Here is a 24,371-nt window from a genome sequence, read left to right on the forward strand (position 1 = left end):
AAACATCTTCACCATATAGTTATCCCGTCTCTCTGGCTCTTCCTCTACAACTCCAATAGAATTGTGTTGTCTGTAGAATATGGCTATAGAATGGTGTTTGTTCATTTATTAATCTATAGGTATGTCTCGAAGAGGAAATATTAAAACTGTAGGCTAATGTAGAGAAATGTATAGGCTATTTTAGAATAAGTCCTTTGAAATGGTGTTTTCGGTAGAATATGTCCTCTGAAATGGTGCATTTTATACGTCATTTAGAAGAGAGTTCCAAAACTCCATTTTGCATTGTGTTAAATTTACACCGTAAAAGTGAGCACCACATATATTACGAGATTTTTACGACACCACAAACGGCGTAGAAAAATTGACTGTCACCGTATACTTATTATTGTGTTACAATCGCTCTCTCTGGGTTTCGCGGGGACGCACTCGTGGCCATGCAGGTAGCGAACGTTAGAAACCACAACAAAAAAGAAGAGAGAGAGAGATAAAAAAAGAAGAACGCTGAAAGGAAAGTCTAGTTGAAACCACGGCTGAGAAATCGGCCCACACCTCCATAAAAAAAGTGGACTGCTCAATGGACGGGGAGAGCGCATCGTAATTACGACCGCCTGGAGCCCGAATGTTAGCGTGACCATCCTCGCACGCTGAGGCTAGCCTAAATGGCAGAAGGCTTATCAGGCATGTGCATCGGACACACCCTATAATGACCACTGTGTATTCTGCAGCTCCTCTCGTGGTGGTCCCCTTGACCTTCCAACGCAGTAGCTAGCTGCCTTCGCGGAGCCCCGACGGAGTCTCCACGATGTACGACCGTGCGAGTCTGCGACGTTGTTGTAGCACCGACGCTGTTACACGATCATTCCTTCAGTATATATATATATATATATATATATATATATATATATATGTTTTTATTTTTTTGCTGCGGCAAAGAAGCCTCGACATCCTTCTGCAGTTATCAAGAATACTTCGCACCGTATGCTATAATACAGTCTTCACGACTGCCACCCTCTGAACATTATACACGTTGTAAGACTTCTGGGCGGTAGGTCATAGGAGAGGAGGCTGGGCGAGAAGGAAAGCTGGACTACGGCAAGTAATAATACGCAAGCTGTCGCTTTTCCGTTTTATGTCATGAATGTCCTGGTGGTATACAATGTGTTTCCTCGCAATAAATGATTAAGTGCAGCGTGAAAGTTTAATGAAGTCGTAGTGAACAACAACTACTACACGCTCTGTTGTCCGCACTACACGCACTTTCTGTTGATGCACGCCTGTAACAGTTACAGTGCCATTCCAGCTGCAAGGCATGTAGTCTTGCAGGTGTACATGTCTTGTTGTGCGACATCTAAGTGCGTTTGTTTATACAATATACATAGGGCCTGACTTTTTAGGGTTAAACCCGTATCCGCCCGATATTTACCCCCTGAACGAAATCTGTAAAATTCGGGTTTAACCCGAATCTACCCGAAAACGTCCGGGTCGCGTGGCACACTCATAAGCGTGCATTAAAATAAAGTTTGATAACATTGCTAAACATTAGTTCCACGTTAAGACAAATTTTTATTAAACAAAAAAAAATCACCCGAATTCCTGACGACAGAATATGCCGTAACGGGATTTAACCCGAATACACCCGAATTTTCAAATGAAAAATATCACCCGATATTTACCCCCGAATTTGGCCAAAAATAAAACCCGAAAAAGTCAGGCCCTAAATATACATAGTGGAAATGCAGGTTTCCTTTACGACACCTTAGAGAAACCGTAATTTATTGTACGGATGCATACAGCATGCAAAGTGCAGAACGTTCGGTTCTTTTGCTGTTCAAAGGGTCCAACACTTAGTGGCGCATGGCCGAGGGGAAGTATAGGGGGCGCTGCTTTTCACGTGTGTTTAATACGCGTGCCGAGAGGTGTAGAATAACTCTGGGATGAATCCTATACGCAACCGATTTCGGATTTCTTCGTGTTCCTCTCGTTTGTGTAGACGCCGGTGGGGAAGGAAAGCTTACATAGTTGGAGATCCCCCATATACCCAGAACGCCCTACTAATCCCCTTAGCGACCCACTCCTCTTGCTGTTCGCAGGGAATCGCATACGACCGGAGGCGCATCGAAATCGGAGACGAAGCACAGAAACAGATAACGAGAAACGCAATGAGGTAAAGGACATAAAGACTGGGACAATTGTCTGGGGCGTAGGACTAGAAGGACATTTAGTCTCCTGGGCGTACGTGAACATTCTAGAAGAGAGAGAGAGAGAGAAAAAATATTCACTCATATTTTCCCCCCACAGAGTATCTCATAAATGACCAAGAGACAAAGTAATTTTATACAACTCCTATTATTTGGAAACTTTTGGCTCCAACCCTAAGAACTGCGTCCTGTCTATATACAGGGTGTTGCACCTAAAGTGATAAAACATTCTAACAGGCGACGTACTCGCCCGAGGATTGTGGGACTTTCGGAAATTACCTTCTGGAAACTGTTGCCACCATTGAGGAAGGCTTTGGACAATTTTTAATTGCGGGAAATTTATTTTGTTCAATTGAACTTTTGAAAATTGAAAAGCGAACCTCACTTTTTTTACAGAAATACGAAGCCCTGGATAACAGCAGACCCAACAAAAACTATGCTCAGTATCTCAACAAAAATAGTCGAATTTTTATTTTTTTTTAAGTTACGCGTTATAGCCCCGCCTGCTTGATTTTGGCAAAGTAGCGCGCGCAAAATGTGCGTAAATACAGGAGGAGGTGTCCCCGCCTTCATTTGTTTTTCCGTTTTGTCATAAGAGGGTTGTTACCAGCATCAAGGTCAAAGCGGGGGAAAGAAAGGTAAAACAAGAGGTGGGAACACTTACCCCTGTCCCCGCACCTTCCGTACGCTGTTCTTTGCGGCAATCAAGCAGGCTAAAGCGAAATTTTTACTAATTTTTTAAGACTATTTCTATTGCGATACTGTGGATAATTTTTGTTGGGTCTGTGGTTATTCGTGGAGGACTTCATATTTCTGTAAGTAAAGTGGGGTTCGCTTGGCAATTTTCAAAGTTTAATTTAAAAAAAAAACGTTTCCCTCAATTAAAAATTGTCCAAAGCCTTCCTAATTGGCGGCAAAAGTTCCTAGGAGTTAATTGCCGAAAGTTCGACAATCCTCCGGCGAGTACGTCGCCAGTTAGAATTTTCTATCACTTGAAGTAATACACCCTGTATATTTTCCGGGCTTTTGGTTAAGCAGTGCCCTATTCTTTCTAACATGTCAACCACAAGACAGAAACCTTTACCGTCATATCCACACTGCGTCCTCTGCTAAACCCATCCAGCTTTTTCTCTCTACTGTTTATTTATTCGTTCTGTGCACATAAACATAAGCGTGTCAATGCCACCAGGAAAATTTCTCTCTCGAAAACTGGGCATCACGAAAAACCTGCATGCAATAACTACATACGCTCAGCCATAACGCGGACCTCATGGACAACCTCTTGGCGAGATGAGCATCTTCATAATAACTACCACTCAACACAGTCCCGGTAAGCAGCGCTCCCTTTCGAGAGGAGGATAGTACTACGAAGGAACGGACGGAAATATCCCGACTACTCCGATGATCCAGCCAAACTGGACGGGGCCCTTCATTAAAATATCAACGCGGCTGACATACTCCTCCTCTCCCCGACTATATAGGCAGGGAAGGTGGAGGAGGAGGAGGGTCTACAAACAATAAGAAGCAATATCAATCCGCCACCACCACCCAAGTAACATCTTGCCAGGCGCCAAAGCTATTCTGCCTATACTCCGAACAAGATGGCAGCTGCCAGAAACACACAAACACAAAAGAAGAAAAAGAAGAAGACGTAGGAAAAGAAATCTTGCAGACGATGTTCGCTACGCCTCAAATAAAAATAAAACTGCAAGATACACAGCGACGAGGTAGGTAAGGAATGAAAGAAGGTGGAGAAAAAAAAAAGAAAGAAAGAAAGAAAGAGAGAGAGAAGAAAAAAAAAGCTGGAGCAGTTATAAATTGTGTTTAGTTTGGCTACAGTATAATTTGTTCGTGAACTAATGATGGGGGCTTGGTTGACTGAGAGCTGCTCTGTTATCGGATGACCCATCGCCATCATCATCACGGTGCTCGTTGAAAAGAATGATGGCAGGGCTTGTGTATAGTATAGAGGCTGATGCTAGGACGGGCAGGCAGGTAGTACGCCCGTGCTTTGCATCGCGTGTGTGTGTCAGGATTGTGAAGAAGGTTCGGCTCACGATCGTGTTTCGTTCCTCCGGGACGAGCCATTCACGCGTCATTAGTTTCGTAAACGAAGGAAGTGGCGAGTAAGGTTTGCACGTATACGCAGGGATGGGAGAGCTGTGCTTGCGTGGAAAGCAAATATGATGGGTCGACATTGTTGAGTGCTACGCATCCTTGAGGGGTTTATATAGGGACGTAATATGGAATACACAATGATGTGTTCCTCGTCAAGCGCATAGAATAAAAATGACGGGTAACTTTTTTGTTTTGCGAACACGGCGTGCGTGTTTTCTCTGAAACATCTCATGTCATCGTCAACATGTTGTATATAGCCCGAGATGACCTGCACTGTGGGTGGTATGAGGCAGCTCTCTCAGTTTCTTCCGGTTTTTGTGTTTCGATTCTTCCTTACAATACGGTACGGTACGATACGATACGTTCCTAAGCTCTTGAATACAATACTGACTTAACGCGTTTTTTGAATCGTTATCGTGAACGTCATCAGTTCGACTAAAAAATGGCGACTTCCTGTCGCCTACTTTAAAGGATGTCACTTCCAATTATTGGCGTAAGTCGGTTGATTGTTCGCTTGATTGTGGCGTGTCATTGCCGAGCGGTTTGCGTGCCGACATGGCCGCGTGCGTCCCGGAGGTACCCGGCGTCCTGGGCTAGCTTCATAGGTAGAAATGCTGACATTTATTTTCAGATAGGTCCCAGGCAAAAATATAAGTGAAGTGTAGTGCCCTAACAGCTGGTTTAGTATACACCGTTGATAGCGTCACCGTCAAGCTATGGTCAGACGGCGAACCTAAGGCCGTTAGCGGAACGGCCGTTACTTCACCTGTAGTGTAACCATCATTTTGAATGACATCGTTCTCAGCCCTGATTTGTTGAATATGGGAGGCGTACACCTTTTTTTGTGATAATTATGCAGTTCAGAATTGCCACGAAACAGGCGTACGTCTCCCGTTTTCAACAAATCAGGGCAGAGAACGATGTTATTCGAAATGATGGTTGGACTAGAGGAGTAGTAACGGCCGTATTCCGCTAACGGCCTTAGGTTTGCCGTCTGACTAGGGTATTAAAAGCGATAAAAAAAAAGAAAACAGCAAAGAAAGGAAGGGTAAACTGTCGCACTTTTAACTGCCAACCAATAATGTTTATTTTCCAAAGAAGGTACGCTTATATATATCATATTACATTTATCGCTTTTAGGATGACTTACCAACCTGCCCAAATTTTAACCTTGTTTCACATGATGTCTAGTTATGCGGGCTACTCTTTCATCTATATGTTTCTCCATTGAAGGGTGTGCGTTGTAACGTGATATATAAGCGCACCTTCTTTAGAAAATAAACATTATTGGTTGGCAGTTCCGTGCGACAGTTTGCCCTTCCTTTCTTTCGTCCTCGTCTTACCCCGGCACTGTTTCTTTTTTTTTTTTTTTTATCGCTTTTAAGATGGCTTACCAACCTGCCCAAATTATTTTAACTTTAACTGTATCGTATACCTACCGACCCAGCGCGGCAGCCTGCGTGACTCAGAATCAACTCGTTAGTTGATTGTGTGAGGTAGATACGGTACTTCGAAGGTCACGTTAGCATCACACTGTACCGTGTTTGCCGTCCGTTTGCTCCAAATATAGAACCTATAAGGGCTAGGTCCGTTTTGGCTCCGTCAAAAACATGGACGAGAAAAACGTCAGTGTGAATTATAAACCGGCCTTACAGAGTTTCAATAGATCGGAGGGCGTTTATGATCATGATAAGCCAATCGCCAGATTTGTTCGAAACAACTGACGTCACGCTGCATATCTTTGATCTCACGCCTTCCTTTACGGTATCGTTCTCGTATACTGTGGTTCCGATCTGTTAAAACTCAATTCCATTCGCCCGTGCAAACTGAAAGCTCACATAGTTGTACGGACAGATGTCGTAGATGACAGGACGGACAAGCAAGGCACCTTGTCCCCTCGGTTCTCTGTTTAGGCTCGGCTATGTTGATGATACGTTGCTCTTCAATGTTTGAAAGGAGAGTCAGAAGTACGCACATGTATGGGTAGAAGCACACTGCTGTCCTAAAGCGACGAGCTATGATTGGCCTTTGTCGTCCTGTCACGTGGTTTTGTTTGGCTGAGGGATAAATCGTTCAACGAACAGACGCTGTCCTGAAAGATTTTGGAAGTGTATACCATACCGGGTGCGCTTCAGATGAGTACAATTTTTCAGTGGAGGCATAACGACACAACATTGTGCCCCAATATTGGCTATATGTCGGCAACACTGGTCCAGCCAATATCGGGCCGAGATGTTGTGCTGCTCGGGTAGGGCTCTTGCCGAGCTTGTTCAGCATCATTTGCACAGAGTTTCATTGAGTGCCCGTGAGAATGTGAGCGATCCCGCTGTGTTTTGTTTTGATTGCTGTGAGGATTTTGATTCAGAGGATGCAATAGCTATACAGATCTTGCAATGGAGCAGGTAGCACCCATGGTGGGTTGCTGAAAGCTCCAAGGTTTACATTATTTTACTAACTTAACTAACTAACTTACTACTGTAATGGATACATCGCGTAATTGGCAACCTAAAGGAGACAATTTCTAAAATGAGGACTGGACGTTGTGGTACATCATTTCTAGCAGAGAAGGAAGGCGAAAAAGACAGGAAGAGGAAAGGGGCAAAAAAAAAAAAAAAGAAAAGAAAGAAAGCGCTTCATCTTGGGCGTTTAAATGCCCTTGCAAAACGCACTTTATGTGTGTACTGTCATCAAGTAAGGAACCTGTCTATGCCCATTGTACATGCCCTGAGGGTAAACAAATTAAATAAATTAACTACTGAGGTTTCTAGGGCCATCTTCCGATCCTAATCCTCGGGTGTCCACACTCGTTTCGGTTAGAATTTCGCTGTCATTGCAACATCTTCCTTTGGCTCTTCTCTTTCTTCCGTTCTTGTGTTCTCTCATCCGCAAGTGTTCCGGACGGAAACGGCTGTCGTCGACGTTGGTGGGCCCTTTGGAACTATCGCTTCAAAACGCGAAAAAGAAAATGGCGGCTGTAAAAAAAGAAAAAAGAAAACTCCAACGCCATGTGTGGGTGACCCTGATGTAGGTATGAGACATTGTATAGGCGCAAACGTCTATTCAATATACAATAGTTACAACCGCAATTCAGCCACAAATTAGCGAACGTCTATTGTGCTTCCCCTGTATGTACATCAACCCGCATTTTACGATGATGATGCCATTCCTATAAAACAAAACAAAATAGCACAGAGGCTTGATATCCGTTGGGCAAGGAGCCATTACACATCCCAGCGCGCATGTGCACCGCCCATGCAATGAAAAGTAGCGTGCGCCGAAATAAGGTTAATGATGGAATCATTTGTAGAAAAGATATTCGTTGAGCGCGTCCGCTGACCAACTTCGATGTTTGCGAGGACCATTAGCCGCTACTGTCATAAAATCACGCCACATCGGCTAAGTAATACCGACGACAGAATGTTGACTTCACCTGCTAGGCTTTTGTGATAAGCGCGCACCGCTCGGATTGTGAAAGTAGGCGCGGAAAACCTAGCTTTGTATACCTACAGGGCGATTGGCTGCGGTATGACGCAGTTGATTTGGCTCGAGTACCTAATTGTCGCATTACACGAGCGAGGCTGCGTTGATGTTACTTTCGCATCGGAAAAGGAACATCGATTTGTGAAACTAGACTGCCCAGTTCGCACTGATCTGATACCGTGTGGATGTTGGAGGTGCCGAAGGCAGACGTGTACAGTTCGCGTCAAATCTAAGTTGAACACCGCTCCAGTCTGCGTAGCGGGAAGAGAGCCACCCTGGCGGCGCCTAGCGGAAAACAACGCTTTAACTAATGTTAAATTGCTAACTAAGTTTTAAAAAATGGCTCATCGTACACCAAAAAGACGAACTGCATAGTGTTACCAGTAGCGTGAGGATGCTCAAACTATTTTTGTTTCGCAATTAATTAATAAAGTGAAATTAATTAATTAGCGCTCGAGAGCGCTTTGATCCGGCGCTCTTCGCGCGTTTTTTGCAAACGCGAAAGTTAGTCTTCGGAGTCGGAAAAAAAGAAAGAAAAAAGGCTCAATTAGAGGTCCAAAGTTGCAATCAACGGGTTTCGTGTCATGGTATCGCCCGCTACAACTTTCTCATTGACATTTTGGCTCTTATCCTTATAACTGAAAAGCGTCACCAATTAATTTCACTTAATTAATTAATTAACTAACTAACTACAAAACAAAACACAGTTTCAGTATCCTCAGTAACACTATGCAATACGTCTTTTTGGTGTGCGATGAACCATGATGAAGCATTTTCTTTTTAAACTCTGGCTAATAACTTTTCGTCAAACACCCTGCAGACTTGTTACCAGAGACAGAAAATTTAGCAAAAAAATATGCAAAAAATAGCAAGCCTCTAGTATGGCTAACCTTTCCCTTTGACATATTTTTTAGAATTAAACATATCCCCCACACCCCCTTTGGAGCTCATTATATTCAACAGATTAGGTAACAAATAATCTTTCATAAATTACGACAACGTGCTACGCGAAAACAAAGTTTTTGGCTCTAAGTGAATATTATAATTAACATCGTTTGATTTCTTAAAGAGACAACCCCTTTTGAAATCATACAATTTAGATACATCTAATATATTACACCGTAGAAAAATCTCTTCGGTGGAATCTCAATAGCAAACATTAACAACCACCAGTGCCATATTTCTTTTTTCTTTTTTTGTGATTACTAGCATATTCAGATTTTCTTGCGTAGTAATTCCCCATACTACAAAACAATACTAATATGGAATAAAAACGATGAATTATAAAGCACTAACTTTATACGGAAAGGGAAAATATGCCTATGTCTATATGCTGATTACTACAATTATCCTACACAACTTCCTTTCAGTATTACCTACATGCAAATCCCAAGACAGTTTCCCTGAAAACGTATCCCCAAGGGACTTTACAGTCTCTGCTATTTGCGTCTCCTCATTTTTCAAAAATTAGTGGAGTTAGTTATTATATTTGGCTGCGTCAATATATGCTCAACATTAGTTCCAGTTATAAAAATACTAGTGTCGTCAGCATACCAGATAAACTCGCAATAAACTCGCAATGGAGATATACAATATCATTATATACTATATGAGCAATAATGGACCCAGGACACTTCCTTGAGGTACACCATAATGAATATTGCGCAATGAAGATTCAGCATATATGGTTCACCAAGTGAACATATTGCTTCCGGTTTCCTAAGCATACGATCGGATCAATCTCAGTGCGATTCCGCGAATTCCTCATATTCAAGTTTTTTGAGTAATGTGTCGTGGTTTATGCAGTCGAATGCCTTGGTGACATATAAAAAATATATATAAAAGTCAAGGAATTCGTTTCTATGTTTCGGATAATTAATTCCTGTGGCAGTTTCAATGGAATGCCTGACGCTGCGGAAGCCAAGCTGAAAGCCACGCAAAACAGCATCTTTATAAAGAAATTATGAAAGTCTATAATGGATAGCCTTTTCTAAATATTTCGAAAATAGTGCTGTAGTTTCTTGTTCCTCCGCTCTAGTGAGAATGAGTACATAATATTCACATATGATTCATGATACATTTCATCGTCAGGACGTAAACATTTTGTACACTCGTTCACACTTTTTAACGCGCCATGTAATCGGTTCAACCCTCTGCAGCGACATTTCGCAAACCAATTAAAAACAAACCAAAACGGAATGTTCTTCAATGACAGAAGCTTAGTTAGATAACAATCTTCTCACGCGCACACTTAAACAACAATTATCGCATAGCGTACAAAAACGAAAAAAAAAAGCCCATCCATCTGCACAGAAGAGTACAGAGCTGAACCAATCCAGGAAAAACAAAAAGAAAAAGAGTTACAAAATAAAAGGAAGCGAAAAGAAAGCAACCTCAACGTAGATCGCCTCAGATAAACTCCCTCTCTCCCTTCACCGCTCTCTCCCCCCTCTTACATTCCCCTTTCCATTTACACCCCGTAATCATCGAGGCCTTAATGAACACTCTGTCACCGTGATCACGAAAATCTGAACAAGAGACGAGCAAGCCAGGGAGGTGATGCTGTGCTTGCCTGCCTGCCTGGGACGATCCTCTCGGACGGAGGCTCCCTTTCCCTTCGCGTTTTTCTCCTCCTCTCCTTCCTCCCAGTCTCCCCCAGTAGCCCCCGTTCAAAGCTATACCTCGCCCCCTCTTCTCAAAAGCAAACATGCGCGCCTACGGGAAACAATCAAGAAATCTCCTAGAGTAAACAGACTGCTGCTACTATATACACCGCTCACTCTCCTCCGTAATATATGGACCCGATTTGAACGTGTAATTTTAAAACACCACAGGAGGTGGGGGGGGGGGGGTACCCGCTCCCCTCTCAGGTTAGGAAATGTTTCCCTCGCGATCAGTGCGTTGTGTGGTGAGGGTTCGGAGAGGAGGATTCTTGCTGCCTTTTTTTTTTTTTTTGAACTGGATGGCGCCGTCGTGGCTCGTGCCACACCATGTGGTGCTCCTGCTCTCCGGATTTCGTCGTGCATGGCACATGATCCCCGCGCTGGCTTCTCAGCTAGCCACCTCGGCGGGCAAGCGCGTTTCTTTTTTTTTTTTTTTTCGTCTCTGCATGAAAGGATCGCGTATTCTTTGCTTCAAAACAGTTGCGTGTATGTTTTTATTTACTTATTTATTTTTAGCTTTGTACGTTTTAAGTTAAGCGTTCTTGTAACGTTAACTTCTTGTTCGGCGGAAGTTTGGTTCTTCATACTAGAGGACTCGCTTGATCAATGGTCAAGCAAACGTCGCTCATGTGCCCTGCATGAAGTGTTAGAGGCAATCTCTTTCTATGCCACCATAGCTCTTCATACTTTTATAATAACCAGACGGCTTGCGCTCGGTTCGAGAAGAGGAATTCGTATATACTCCCCAAAAATGAGCTTCACAGGATAGCACGCTCCTAGCCAACCATCATCTCAAACGATATCTTTGTCTGCCCTGATTTGTTGAAAACGGGAGGCGTACGGCTTTTTTGTGACACTGATGCTGTTCATAATTGTCACAAAAAAAGGCGTACGCCTCCCGTTTTCAACAAATCACAGCAGATAACGATGTCATTCGAGATGATGGCTGGCCAGGAGCGTGCTGTGCGGTGAAGTCCATTTCTAAGAGTGAAGGGTAGCAATTACAATAAATGCCGAACCAGTGGCATGACCCCGCGGATTAAAGCATGCTCTCGTTGGTGATATAGTTCCAAGGTCGTAGGGTTCGAATCCTATCATCTGGGCTCTGCTGTCTGAGGTCTTCCCTGCGCATTCCGGCAGACAATCCAGACACAGCTCCCCCGAGAAGTCGGCCTAGGACGCATAGTAACCCCCGTCCCTGTCCTCCGCTCTTTCCCACTGTCTCTCTCCGTCTGTCGACGTCTATGCGCCGCTCATAGCCCTAGTTGCTTCGCGGCGCGGACTGACGTGAAATTCGGAGAGAATCTCCGAGGTCGTGGGAAACCTTTCACGTGCGTCCCTTACACTGTTCGTCACGAGACGGTTAGAAACAGCGCTCCGCACAATGGCACGCAGAACGAAATGGAAGAAAAAGACGTAAGGGTCCGCCGGGATGTGCGGTCGGACCATCATCCATCACGCTACGCGTCGCGATGGTTTGCTTGGGCGTGGTCACTCCGAGAAACGGCCGATGGCTGTAATGCCACACAGGCTCGATGACCTAGTCAGTTTCTTAGGGAGGTCTCAAGATGAGAGGGACACAAAAAAGTTGAATTGAGAAGCCGTTGAATGTCACTATAATACACCTTTTTACAGAGCAAGCGCCACCTGAGGCACACTAGGGCTCATGAGAACTTCGACGGCCTTATATTACTAGTCGGCCAGGGACGGAGGTAGAAGAAGAACAACAACATTCCCGGTATGCGCAGCAGCAGCGTCAGTCGGGGTAAACCATAACCGAAGCAGACGACGGAACAGTGTCCCCCAAAGTTCCCATGCTGCTTTGCGCCGCGCGCATCTTTTTAAAACCGTCTATTTGTAATTCGTCGCAATACGTCGCGAGACAACTATAATCATGAACGACACCACAGTTGTCGGTATGTAGATTAATTTTGTAGATTAATTAATCTGAGTGTTCCGTCCGATGAAGATTAGATTAGATTAGATATAGATTAGGAAGAAAGAAAGAGAGAAAAGAGAGGGTAAAGGTTGGAAATCTGCCCGATGAAATCTCAGCACACGGCACACCATATTTGACGTTCCTCGCGGAAGATGGCGCGCGTACATGTGCGCAACTTGTATTGTCACCAAGTTGCTGGCGTCTTCGGCCAGGATCGAACTGGTAACAGACTACCAACTTCTATACCAACTGATCCATCGAGGCCAGTTAATGTCACGGGACAATCGCACTTGTAGCAGTCGGTTTTGATTATCATTTTGACCAAGTTGCTTCTACCACGCGGACCATGTCGGTAATCTTTAGTGAGGCTCGTTCTCGGTATACTAGCTAAATTAATATTGATAAATTAATAAACTAATACTAGCTATATAGCTAAATTAATAAACAGTGCAGCTAAACAAGACGTTTCTAGCCTCATTGCTAAGGCAGACATTTTTATTTAGTTATTTATTCTAATCTTCGAAAGCTACGAGTAGATGATACGAGATGGAGGATAGATCGCCTTGGGCCGCCTTCACAGGGTACTGTGCCGAAATTTGCCTAGGAGTAGACAACGGTGGTGCGTTCGTTAAAGGACGAATGCGCTCACACTTCCATGTTCCTCGCAGATTAATGTTCCTAGAGAAAAGCCGTGTAATCGCCGATTCGGAACAAAATTTTTTCCAAAAAAGATTGCTGCGACTGTTACCCTTGTACAGCAAAACGCAAACAAGCGACGCACGGAGGTGTCATTCACGACTTCCACTTGTCACGGCGGCGCCGACTGATGAATGCGTCGGCGGCGCGGGGGCATCGATGACCTCCGTAGGAGAACTAAGCGATCCCCGTGTCAAAAATGCTCATAGGTGCGTGCGTTCCTTGCTAAGAAACGAGAAAGACGCCGACAAGGCCAACAAACAATGCAGCCATTCCCAAATATTTAGCGCCGCGCCGCGGGCCATGCTTGTTTGCTCCTTTCCCGAAAATCGCCCCCCTTGGAACCGCTGTTAAAACCGTCAGATAATTCCTTTAAAGCACTCCCCGCAAGTTGACACCCGAGCGGCTTGACCTCTCGCGTTGTCTCCGCGCAGCTCGTCAAGTTTATCACTTCAGTCACTTCGTCTTCTTTATTCGACCGGGTGAGTTGGTAAGTACCTGACCAGGCACTACAAAAGCATAAATCGCAGCTCCCGGAGGGATTTCGAGAGAAAAACGACCGACACCCCGCCAGGCAGCGCTGCCAGACGGTCACCGTAGGTGGCGCCAGTCGGATCATGGAAAACGCCTGTGCCGTCAGAGGAGCCGAGAGAGAGCCGCTCCTCCCATTGGCCGAGGCGGCGCGTCTCATTATGCCGTGCCGCCCCCTTTTTCTCCTCCTCTCCCATTTTTTCCGCCATCTTGTTTTTAGTTTCGTTTCTCGGAGAAAGCAAGTGGTGGTGAGTGACAGAGGAGCGGGTGGCCGGCCGGGCGACACTTTTTGCGAGTCTAGTGTGTTTGTGTTCCACGCAAGAATATGACGACAGCGTTGCGGTGACTGTGTGCGATAACATCGTGGTGCCGTCCCCGATGCGTGTGGACTCGGAGCTAGGCGTGCAAGGCATGGCCTTCCAGCCCTTTCTGGTGTCCGGAACAGCGGCTTCGTCCAGTCCGCCTTCGAGAAGCCCATCGGACTTCAGCATGCATTCCATCTTGAGCCAGCAGTCACCCTACCTGCCTTTCGGCTTGCCCCCGGCTGTGTTTCCCGGAGCACCGGCGGGGTTGTTCCCCAAGCTGACTCCCGGAGTGCCTCCGCCGCTGCCCCCGTCGGGACAGTTGACGCCCGAGGAACTGCTCGCGTCGCGGCATCTCAGGCCTCCGGGCTTCGAGCCGGAGGACGACGGCGTCCAAGATGATCCGAAGGTCACGCTGGAGGGGAAGGACCTGTGGGGACGCTTCCACGAACTGGGGACCGAAATGATCATCACCAAGTCCGGCAGGTAGGAAGCCTCGTCTTTTGCTTCTGCTCCATCGTAACGATGGTCCGAAGAAAATGGCCCGTGTAATAGGAGACATCTGGAGCGTGTACTTGAGTACTCCATTGCATGACTCCCTGAAAGTTATTTCAAATAACCGTAGGGTAATGAATAACATTGCTGCGCCAAGTTATACAGAGCATGGGATAAGACAATCACCAAGTTGGGCCCCTCAGTCATTCCGAATGCGTACGAGATAACCACGTGTATTCGTCTATTTGCATCAGGTGCTTGAGCCTATCAGTGTTTCCGAATGTATACAAGATAACCACGTTCATATTGGTCTATTTCCATCGTTTACGACAGGTGCATCGTGGCTGCGATAACAACGCCACCATTTCAGATACGTTTAAGCCATTATGCCAAGATAATCCGGAATATGGAGCTTTGAGGGTCCATTCGAGTGGGCACGTGCAAAAAGTGACCAATCTATATTTGTAAAACTCGTAAGTGTAGTCAACCAGTGCACGCCAGACCCAAGGCGCCACTGACAATATCCCTCATGACGTCTGCTCAGAACAGTTCCATATTACATATGTGCAAGATTATCAAATAATATTTTGCGATGATCGATCCAAGGCGTAATTGACCACGTGACACTGAATGCTTCGCAAAACGACGTCAAACGCAACAACTTCCCTAACTAAACTGATTGATTGATTGATTTTAAGGAAAAATTAAAAAAAGGGACGAAACTCCTCTGATATCTCATATTGGTCATTTCCATGCAAGACAGCTTTTGACACATGCAAAGCGAATGTGAATAGGCGTTTCTTTGAGAATATGTTGGTACTGTGAGTACCACATGTACCGTAATTGATTACTCTCTGCATTGATAAACGCGCTCTGGTATCGATATTAGCAGCTTGACCCACGCATGACGTCGAATACACTGCTCATCGAAAAGACATCCGCTGACGTCCAAAAGCTATCATATATGGGCTGCCAGGATTTCACTAACAGGCTATTCAATCAGCATTTCGCAAATTTGTAACAATTTTGAAGTATCCTTGGCTTCCCGTGTTGGTCTTCGCGACATTATACGGACTTTCGTTGTCGTAGCCATCCGGTATACTATATACATACCACAAACTGCTTGTCAGGACGTTTATTGCCAGTTGTATCGGTGGAGGTCCCTGTTCGACAAGTGTCTACTTTTCAGAATCGCTGTGAGAGATCTTCGCTGTCCCAGCTTTATCTTCTTCAGGTTCAAGAATATAAACTTGACGTTCGGTCCACGTAAGGCCAATAAAAGTAGGCGTAGCCCGGCGCGCGGTTGTAAGACATTTCATGCTGTCCTTGCGCTCGTGAATCGTGCCGAAGGAGCGACTCGCGACCACATATTAGAGGCTTGTAGAATAGGGGGCGCAAACTTAGCGCACCCAATAAACGGGATAGACCTACGGCGATCGCAAACGAAAACAACGCGAGATAGTTTTAGAATAACGTTTAGGAGGGACAACTTGTTCATTTTCTTTCTTTCTTCGGTTTTTTTGTTGTTGCTATCGTCATCGTTATTCCGGTCTCGGGATTGGTGCTTGTCAGTATGCATCTGCTCGCCTGCATCCTTTCGCTTAAGATAGGGTTTCCCCACCGAAAACGCAAGAATACTGCGCGTGCAGCGCCATCATGTGGTAGCCACAGTACTCATTTTGTCTACGAAATTCTCTCTCTCTTCCATTTTTTTTTTCAAAAAAATACAAGTTTTGGGTCTAAATAACGTGGTCTAAATAACACTAAACGACGATTTCTTTATTTCTTTTCCGCGGTTCAACATGTCGCGACGCGCGAGATTGACACCGGTTCAGCTTGGGACGAAAGTTAGCGTGAGCCCTCCCAAAACCCAGAATCATCGATTGCGTTTTCAGCACGAGTATATTAATAGCGACCTCAAATTTCGTCTCAGCCCCAAAGCGGTTGCGCATCAAAAACTCTCGTTTGGAAATACGTACACGTTTTGAGTAGCCAAGTACAAGGTATATAGACGAGGAGCATTGTTTGAACGGCCATTCAGCTCGGAAAGAAAATTTAGTCCCACGTAGGTATATACGTTGTTTACGTCTCTTGCTGAATTCCGCACTGTCTGTTTTCTGTGTTGCCGCCGCGGTCAGTCATGCCTTGTTCTCGGATACTTCTAAGGATTTTTCTACCAGACATTATGTCCACCGATGTTGAGCTCGGCCACCTCACCAGTAACTGATCCAGTATATGTGCAACGAGGAGCGATTTTCTTGGAGAAATGGGTCTAGGACAGCGTGCAACGTATACTACCCAACATGATGGGAATTGATGTTCGGAGGCTGGAACACATATAGTAAGGACAAATACATACAAAGCCTCAAGAACCTAAAAAAAATTAATGATGAAAGAAGGAAGTCACCGAAAAGGTTAGCCAGCCGTAGGACTTTAACTCACATCTTCTGACTTACCAGTACCAGTAACACGTCGTCTGGATTACCGGTAATCGAGAAGATGTGGGCTCGAATCCTACAGCTGGCTAACCTTTTCGGCGACTTCCTTATTTCATCATTAATACTGCCCAAGCTCTCGGTGACGCCAGAAATTGACGGGAGGGGGGGGGGGAGTAAGGACATCCGGACCCCCCCCCCCCCCCGAAAAAAAAAAAAAAAGAATCCGCCTCTGTGGGAAGCACAAGATTGGGCTGGACGCGAAACGTTGACCCGCGCCGGCTACCTGAAGCATTATATGATTCCAAGAGCTTTCATGCACCGGTATATACGAAAGTTGCACGGTTTGTACGCAATTTGTTGCAAAATGCTGGGCCCTTTTACGATTCAGCGCGGACAACAATGCCAACTCTTACATGCGCTATAAAGTCATCACCTTCCTTGAGCCGTTAATGACAACACAACACGCCATAGGAAGATTCTTCGGGGGCCATCTGGATAGATTATAAAGGAGAAATAGGCGCAACGGCCCGAAAATACTACACTGTCAGCTTTGGATGACGAGCGTATAGTCGCTTTTTTTTGTTTTTGTTTGTTTGTTTACTCGGCGCAAATGACGGTCCTGCTGTGCCCGACTGCAGCCATCTGCAGAGGGTCACGCGATATTCCTGCCGGTTCATTTTCAAGATCGTCCCGCGCAGCCAGATTTAAGCGTTTTATGTCGCCCTCGTTCTCGCCGTTGTCATCGTCGAGAGACACGCAATTCTTGGTCGCCATAATGCGAGTGAGAGGAAGACGGACTGCTTGATGCGGGACGTGTATAATCTAGGTTATAGCTGATAAGTTCTATATGTGATGATACCGAATAATCTATTTGTGCAGCGGTAAATGGCCACCGGGGTGTTTTCCGGCAGAAAACATAAATGAATAATGTGAGGAAGGCCCATCGCCAACGCCCACTCCGGAGGCATCATGTTCGCTTTGACCTTATCTATAAATCTATATACAGCCTCTAACAGAGTCTATTGTCCACTTAACAGTAAATAGGTAAATGATGCACTCTTAAAAATGAAATTCACTGGTCAGACTTCAGATGGTAAAAGTTTACGTACATTACTATAAGTAGATTTTGGAAGTGATGTCAATGAATACATAGAATCGAGCAATCACGTGGCTTCAGCTTTTTTCTTTGCTCCTCTTTTTAAATACCGCGACACAACGCAGGAGTAACAAAAAAGAAAAAAAGATGAAAATAAAACTCAATGTTCGTAGCGACACCATTACACGTTAAATATGAAATAATGAGACGCAGGAGTGGTTGCAAGATATGTTCTATGGCCTATAGAATGTAACAGCGCAAGATACCCTTCTCAGGACCCTGAATGTGCGAAAACTGATGGTGGGTCCGTCACATAATTACGGGTCATTCCCATGGCAAATTTCCCACTGTTGAAACCTCGCGTTAGAGTTCTCCGACTGAGCTCGGCCAGGAAAAATAAAGCCCTCCAACAGCTTCGAACATGGCCATATAAAAGCACGCACGAAGAAGCCGAGGCCGAGTAGGAAGGCACTTATACGAGGTTGGCCCATTAGCAGTCTGGTTTCATCCAAGCGCACCTACCAGTCTGGCAGCGAAAATAAACATGATCACAAAACTCGCTCTTATACGTGCCCTGCAACATATCACACCTTAACTGGTGGCGTCACCGAATGCGTGTACATGCAACGGGCGCGCAAGAATAATAAATAATTAGAGTGGGGGTCGCCCGAGGCACGATAGCAATCTGCGAACCTTAGACGTCGCGTATATTTCATTGGGGAAGGTGCGAACAGAGAGCAGTCAGGTTAATTAACCGACAGATGGAGGAGGGAGCCTCCGGCCCAAACGAAAGAAACCAAGACGCTTCTAGATTTTGTGCGAGTCATGCGGATGCGGTTAGCCGGGAGGGTCAGAGTTAACGACGGAGTCTATCGTCTTCGCTCTGGACGGGTATATACGCGATAATTCGTTCGAAATCTTACGATGATCTGTACCGACAACACCAGCGTGATCTTAATTGAGAAAGCTAATTTGCAGCTGCGCAATTGAAGATGGGACGATGTGTGTAACTTGCAGGGGGTGTCCACGTTTGCTATATGAACATAATTTTATAAAGTGGGGAAATTATATATATATATATATACAAATATAAAAATGAGCGAATGCTCCATGGCTGCACGTTAGGCATATGTTTACAATTCAAGCGTGCCACAATCCCAGCTGTGGACGGCGGTTTCGAGCTTTTTGTCTCTCATCGGCACAGCGTAGGGATGTGACACGCTCTTGGGTCGGCACAAACACTGTGTCTCTGCAAGACATCAATGTTCCAGGGTGTTAGTAACACCTCTGGAGGCGGCAGTGCAGAGCCAGTAAGTACAGATACAAATATATATTTTTTTATTATTAAACATTTTTATATTTTTGAATATATATATATAATAAGACGTGTACGACAGATTACAGGAGAGTTAACAAAAACTAGTTTATTTAGTGGGTAATCTAACACAAAGATTAAAATATGCTATGGACGTTTTTTTTTTAAAAACGTGCATAGCGTATTTTAATCTTTGTGTTAGATTACCCGTTGAATAACCTAGTTTTTGTTAACTTTCCTGTAATCTGTCTCCCAAGTCTTATTATTTTACTTTTATTCGACTTCGCAGCCGTCCGATATATCAACCTCTTTAACCTATAGATATGTATACAATATATATATATATATATATATATATATATATCTGTAATAATCTGTAATTTTGAATTTCAAACACGTCTAGTGTCATTTACTTGTTTCTTTAATGGCTTTTTCCCCTCATTGCAATTCACTGGCTTGCACTGTGGCATTGAGGAGTGCTCGGTCACCCTCCCAAGTGGATATCGCTCAATGAGCGACCCCTGGTTTGCCAATTCGGAGCGATGCGCAGCTACCCAGAGCTGACGAGCCGCAAACACGGCGAAACACGTGTCCTCTGGTGCTATCGCATCGTTCCATGAGTATCTATCTATCTATATATATATATATATATATATATATATATATATATATATATACAAAATAAACGAGACGTGGACAACAGAAGTAGCAGTATTCAGTAAAAAAGAGGATTTATTACGAATTAAACTAGTTAATTAAAAAGTGCTAAGGGAAATATACATTCAGTCTACGTTGCGGCGGAGGCTCCGCCTTCGTCATGACAAAGGTTCTCAGGACAAAATACTTTTATCCTGACGAAGGCGGAGCCCCCGTCGCAACGTAGACTGAATGTAAATTTCCCTTAGCGCTTTTTAATGAACTAGTTTAATTCATAATAAGTCCTTTTTTTACCTAATACTCCTACTTCTGTTGTCCACGTCTCTTTTATTTTGTATTTATATGATTTCGTGCCCATCAGACTTTTCATCTCTTACCGTATATATACCTATACAAGGTGTTTGCTCTAGCTTGTCCAGAAATTATATTTAAAGCGAGCTATAAAAGAAAAGCAAGTGCTACCTTTCTGCTACTTGAGTAAGAAACAGGTACTGCTTCACTAGTAGCACCTGTTTCTTTGTCAAGTAGCTCAAAAGTAGCGCTCGTTTCTCTTTTATCGCTCGCTTTAAATAAAAAGTTCTGGACACGTTAGAGCAAACACCCTGTATATACTTTCTATTGCAATAAATGGGTCTTAGTGAAGTGGGGCGCCTTATATGGGCCGCTCTGGCAACCTCCTGGGGCGTTGTCCTCGTTAATTTTGAGTGATGAACTTTTTAATTATGATAGATAGACATTTGGCGTAGAAACAACGTATTTTCCTCTTGATGTGCTGATACGACTACTGTTTTCAGGAAGAGGATCGAGTCCCCAATATAGCGCAAGAAAGTGACAAAGAAAAGAAAGGAAGAAAAGCGTGTTCTCCCTTGTCGCTAAATGCGAGATTGACCAAGAGTTGCTTTTTTTTTTTAAAGCGCATTTCTCCAATATATGTATGTAGGCCTATATTTATGTTCATATTACGCATATATATTTAAAGATATCGTGTATAAAGATTTGATGAAAAACGATAGGATTAGCTCCCAAATTTTTCAGCGCGAAGATTTGTGAGAAAGATTGAGGATGTCATGATATCATGCGCTTGATTGACAAGTGGTCTCCCGTTCTGGGTTTTATAATTTATTATGATTTTATGGCCTCCAGCACACGACGCTTATATGGTGTGTGTAGAGAAGTCCGGCTCTGTCTTGGAAATTATCGGCAGTGAGAGAGAGAGAGAGAGAAAACACTACAATTTCGGGAGGGCGCGTATTCCTTTTATACAATACTGTTTCAGGTGGGTTTCTATTGCAACCATCTTTTTCAACACCGTTGTTACACTTTTGTTTATTTACAAAAAAAGAAGAAAGAAAGAGAAAAATGTTTTTGCACGCTAAGGGGTGTAAATTTTCTGTCCAGTCTTTGTTGTTTAGGTTCCACAACGGAGAAGTGTTTTGTAAAACATCGTTCTAAATAGCACTACAAAAAGCACTATTTCCGCAGAAAACAACATTTCAGGACACGGGGTGTATTTCACTTACGAAATGCGTGGGTGTCTGCAAACACCGGTTTCAACCCAGTTATTACACTTGGTGCAATAAAAAAAAATATATATATATTGCGTAGTCATTGTGGTAAGGCGAAACAGAACACAATAAATGGTACACGTTACACTGCAGGGGGCGCTTCAAACCAGTAACCCGATTGTCGCAAGGGGAAAAAGTGGGGGAGAGGGAAAAGGCGTAATGAAGCGAAAAAGATTCAGACGTCGTTGTGCCCGACCATAGGCGTCACTTACACGACACTTATACGCTCAATTAGACACGGCTGCTCCTCGTGCAATCTTCTTTTTCCTTGGCACGTGCAGCCATGTGTTTCCGTCGCGTCTCGGATGCAAGACACGTACGCAAATCACCGCGCGTGCGGATGGCGAGCTGCTTGCGCTAAAGAACACGCGCGCGCTCCTATTGTGCTCGAGGTGACATGCACATAAACTTGCACTGATAGGAATGTAACCGGGGTTGACCATCACTCGGTCAATTCAACCTTGGTCCCTTGGCCTAAATATAAATTAAACGACGAGCCATTTAACAAAAGGTTCGCGTTTCAGGAGACACCTGAGTCGTGCGAATCATCTTGAGAACCCTTTTGCATTGTAAACCGAAAGCAAATGGCGTATTTCTTAATTGAGACAACGATGGCGCGTTTGTTTTGCAGTGAGGGTACTAAAACGGGGGAGAGGGGGGCATGTTATACTCTGTATCTCATAACGATATATAGTGCCGTCTATTTGCTACGACATGTATACAGGGTGGTTGCTCTGACGTGTCCAGAAATTATATTTAAAGCGAGCGATAAAAGAAAAGCAAGTGGTACTTTTCTGCTACTTGAGTAAGAAGAGTAAGAAACAGGTACTACTTCATTAGTAGCACCTGTTTCCTCGTCAAGTAGCTGAAAAGTAGCACTCGTTTCTCATTTATCGCTCGCTTTAAATAAAATTTCTGGACAAGTTAGAGCAAATACCCTGTATAATATACTGCGTAGCTTTTCTCTTATATATGTTGTCTGTGTAAGCTATAGTCAGTAAATAATGTAACAGTGTAACCCTATGCGAATGTTACAGTCAGTAACCGAACGGTTTGTGATTTGGGTTCAATCACAACCCTTTAACAACAACAAAACAGCAATAACGTTAGGCCTCTAATCTTGTGTGAACAACAAATTTAATTACGAAGTAAACGAGATTAAATACCTGCTTTCCTACTTGCACGTTTAATTGCATCTTGGAAAGTACCTTTGAGCAGGCAACTGCGAACTCTCCTATTCGGGACTGAGAAATTGCCGAAGAGACGCAATTTCTCCACAATGCACCGTTGCTGTCTCATATTCGTTTCGAAAGAGCGGTACATAATCAATATCGTTAGTCTCTCCATTCATTGCATGCGTCCCTGAGAAAAGGGCTGTTCCAGGAGTCAGACGCCCCCCTATAAAAGAGCATGGCCATGTAACGTCCATGGGAGCGAACCATAAAAAGGGCATTAGGAGGCGGCGTTCGCTGATCGCAAATTTGGTCCCTCATAAATGTCAGATGCAGCACATCAGACGTAAATTACTGGCGCTTCCCGTAAAAACAGCCAGGATGGGTGTTTATGATGCTCAGAGGAGCTCACCATATGGGCAATTAACGACAGCGAATATGCAACATGAACTTGGAAAAGACGCCGCTGTGTGAAGGGAACTGCGTTTTAACGAGCAACGTGCTTTAACGCGTTTCTTTTCTCTCTCTCTTTTCTCTGTTTCTTTATATAGGGTTGAGCTGTCGATGTTGAAAGAATCAACACGTATCGATCCAAAGAGTCCGGCTCTTTTGATGCGCGTACAATTATGTAAAGAAACAACAACAACAACGACAACTTCGTTTGATGAGGACCGATGTCCTATGATACCAAAAAGGTCAGAAGAGCTTTGGTCAGCTGGACTCTCGCCCCCTCTATTATGTAAAGAAAAGCCGTTGCTCGTTATAAGTTATATTTCGTCATTTAGAAAATTCAAAATGTAACTAACAATGCGAGAAGAGATTTCAGCACACACTATTTTAAGTCCATGGACGCTTGTGCATGAACAATCTCTTACGCCAGTGACACAATATTGTGCATACTATCACAAACTTTTTTCTTCCTTTGCAGTACCTATATGAAATCATTAAGTAAAATTTAAGTTTTGACAGCAAGAGGAAAGGATAGAAGAAAGACGGACCCTGAGCTGGAAAAGGGGGGGGGGGTTCTTTTCTACATTATGTATATAGCACCCTGTATATGTGACGCTATGGTCCTCTTACTGTTTCACGGGTTCGATCATTTAAGTTAAGTAGCTCGACTGTACACAACGGCAAGTCGGTAAGACATCTCGATTCGTTGCAAAAAGCTTTCGTTCGAGATGCACCAACTTAAACCTCCACTATTCGCGCTCTGGAAGCATATATGCCAGATCTCCTATTAAACTTCCAATGACACATCGCTTCGCAGACAGTACCAGACAGTCTCAGACGTTACCTTGTGATCCGGGGTGTTCGGTATTTTCTTTCGCGATATTGCTCGCCACTTACAACACGGCATTCCCTGACTATATAATGTAACTATACCACTTCCTAAGGCACAGGACTTAGGAACAGTCAGTCTCTCGAATAAGTGACGAACCGTTCTTTTTCCTTCTTTTCTTTTCCGTTTTCGTCGAAATAACGAGTCAACCTTGGGTTTATGACTGACCTCTCCTCCGTATTTTTCTTCGAATAAACGTACATCTCCTCGCCATCTCACTTTTGTTTTTCCCCCTCCGGTGAGGCTTACACATGAAACGTTGCTTGACACCTTGCAACACGAGCGGATCACAGGAGTCACGCGAGAAACTCGTTCGTTATACACGAATATTTTCACTATCGTATATACCGAACACAATAGAGGCGCG

General features: G+C 44.2%; 1 protein-coding gene and 1 long non-coding RNA gene across 3 annotated transcripts in view; one reads left to right on the forward strand and one right to left on the reverse strand.

Moving 5' to 3' along the window:
* LOC135370751 (uncharacterized) overlaps positions 1-24,371 on the reverse strand; it is an 88,883-nt gene that overhangs the window by 35,835 nt on the left and 28,677 nt on the right. The window lies entirely within an intron of this gene.
* Positions 13,895-24,371, forward strand: part of LOC135370218 (T-box transcription factor TBX3-like) — a 33,578-nt gene continuing 23,101 nt past the window's right edge. For both annotated transcript variants that reach the window (XM_064603919.1, XM_064603920.1), the window contains exon 1: positions 13,895-14,413. In XM_064603919.1, the coding sequence (XP_064459989.1) occupies positions 14,004-14,413 (410 nt within the window). In that variant the 5' untranslated portion in view covers positions 13,895-14,003. The remainder of the gene's footprint in view (positions 14,414-24,371) is intronic.

This window comes from Ornithodoros turicata, chromosome 10, assembly GCF_037126465.1.
Source record: "Ornithodoros turicata isolate Travis chromosome 10, ASM3712646v1, whole genome shotgun sequence".
Classification (NCBI taxonomy): domain Eukaryota; kingdom Metazoa; phylum Arthropoda; class Arachnida; order Ixodida; family Argasidae; genus Ornithodoros; species Ornithodoros turicata.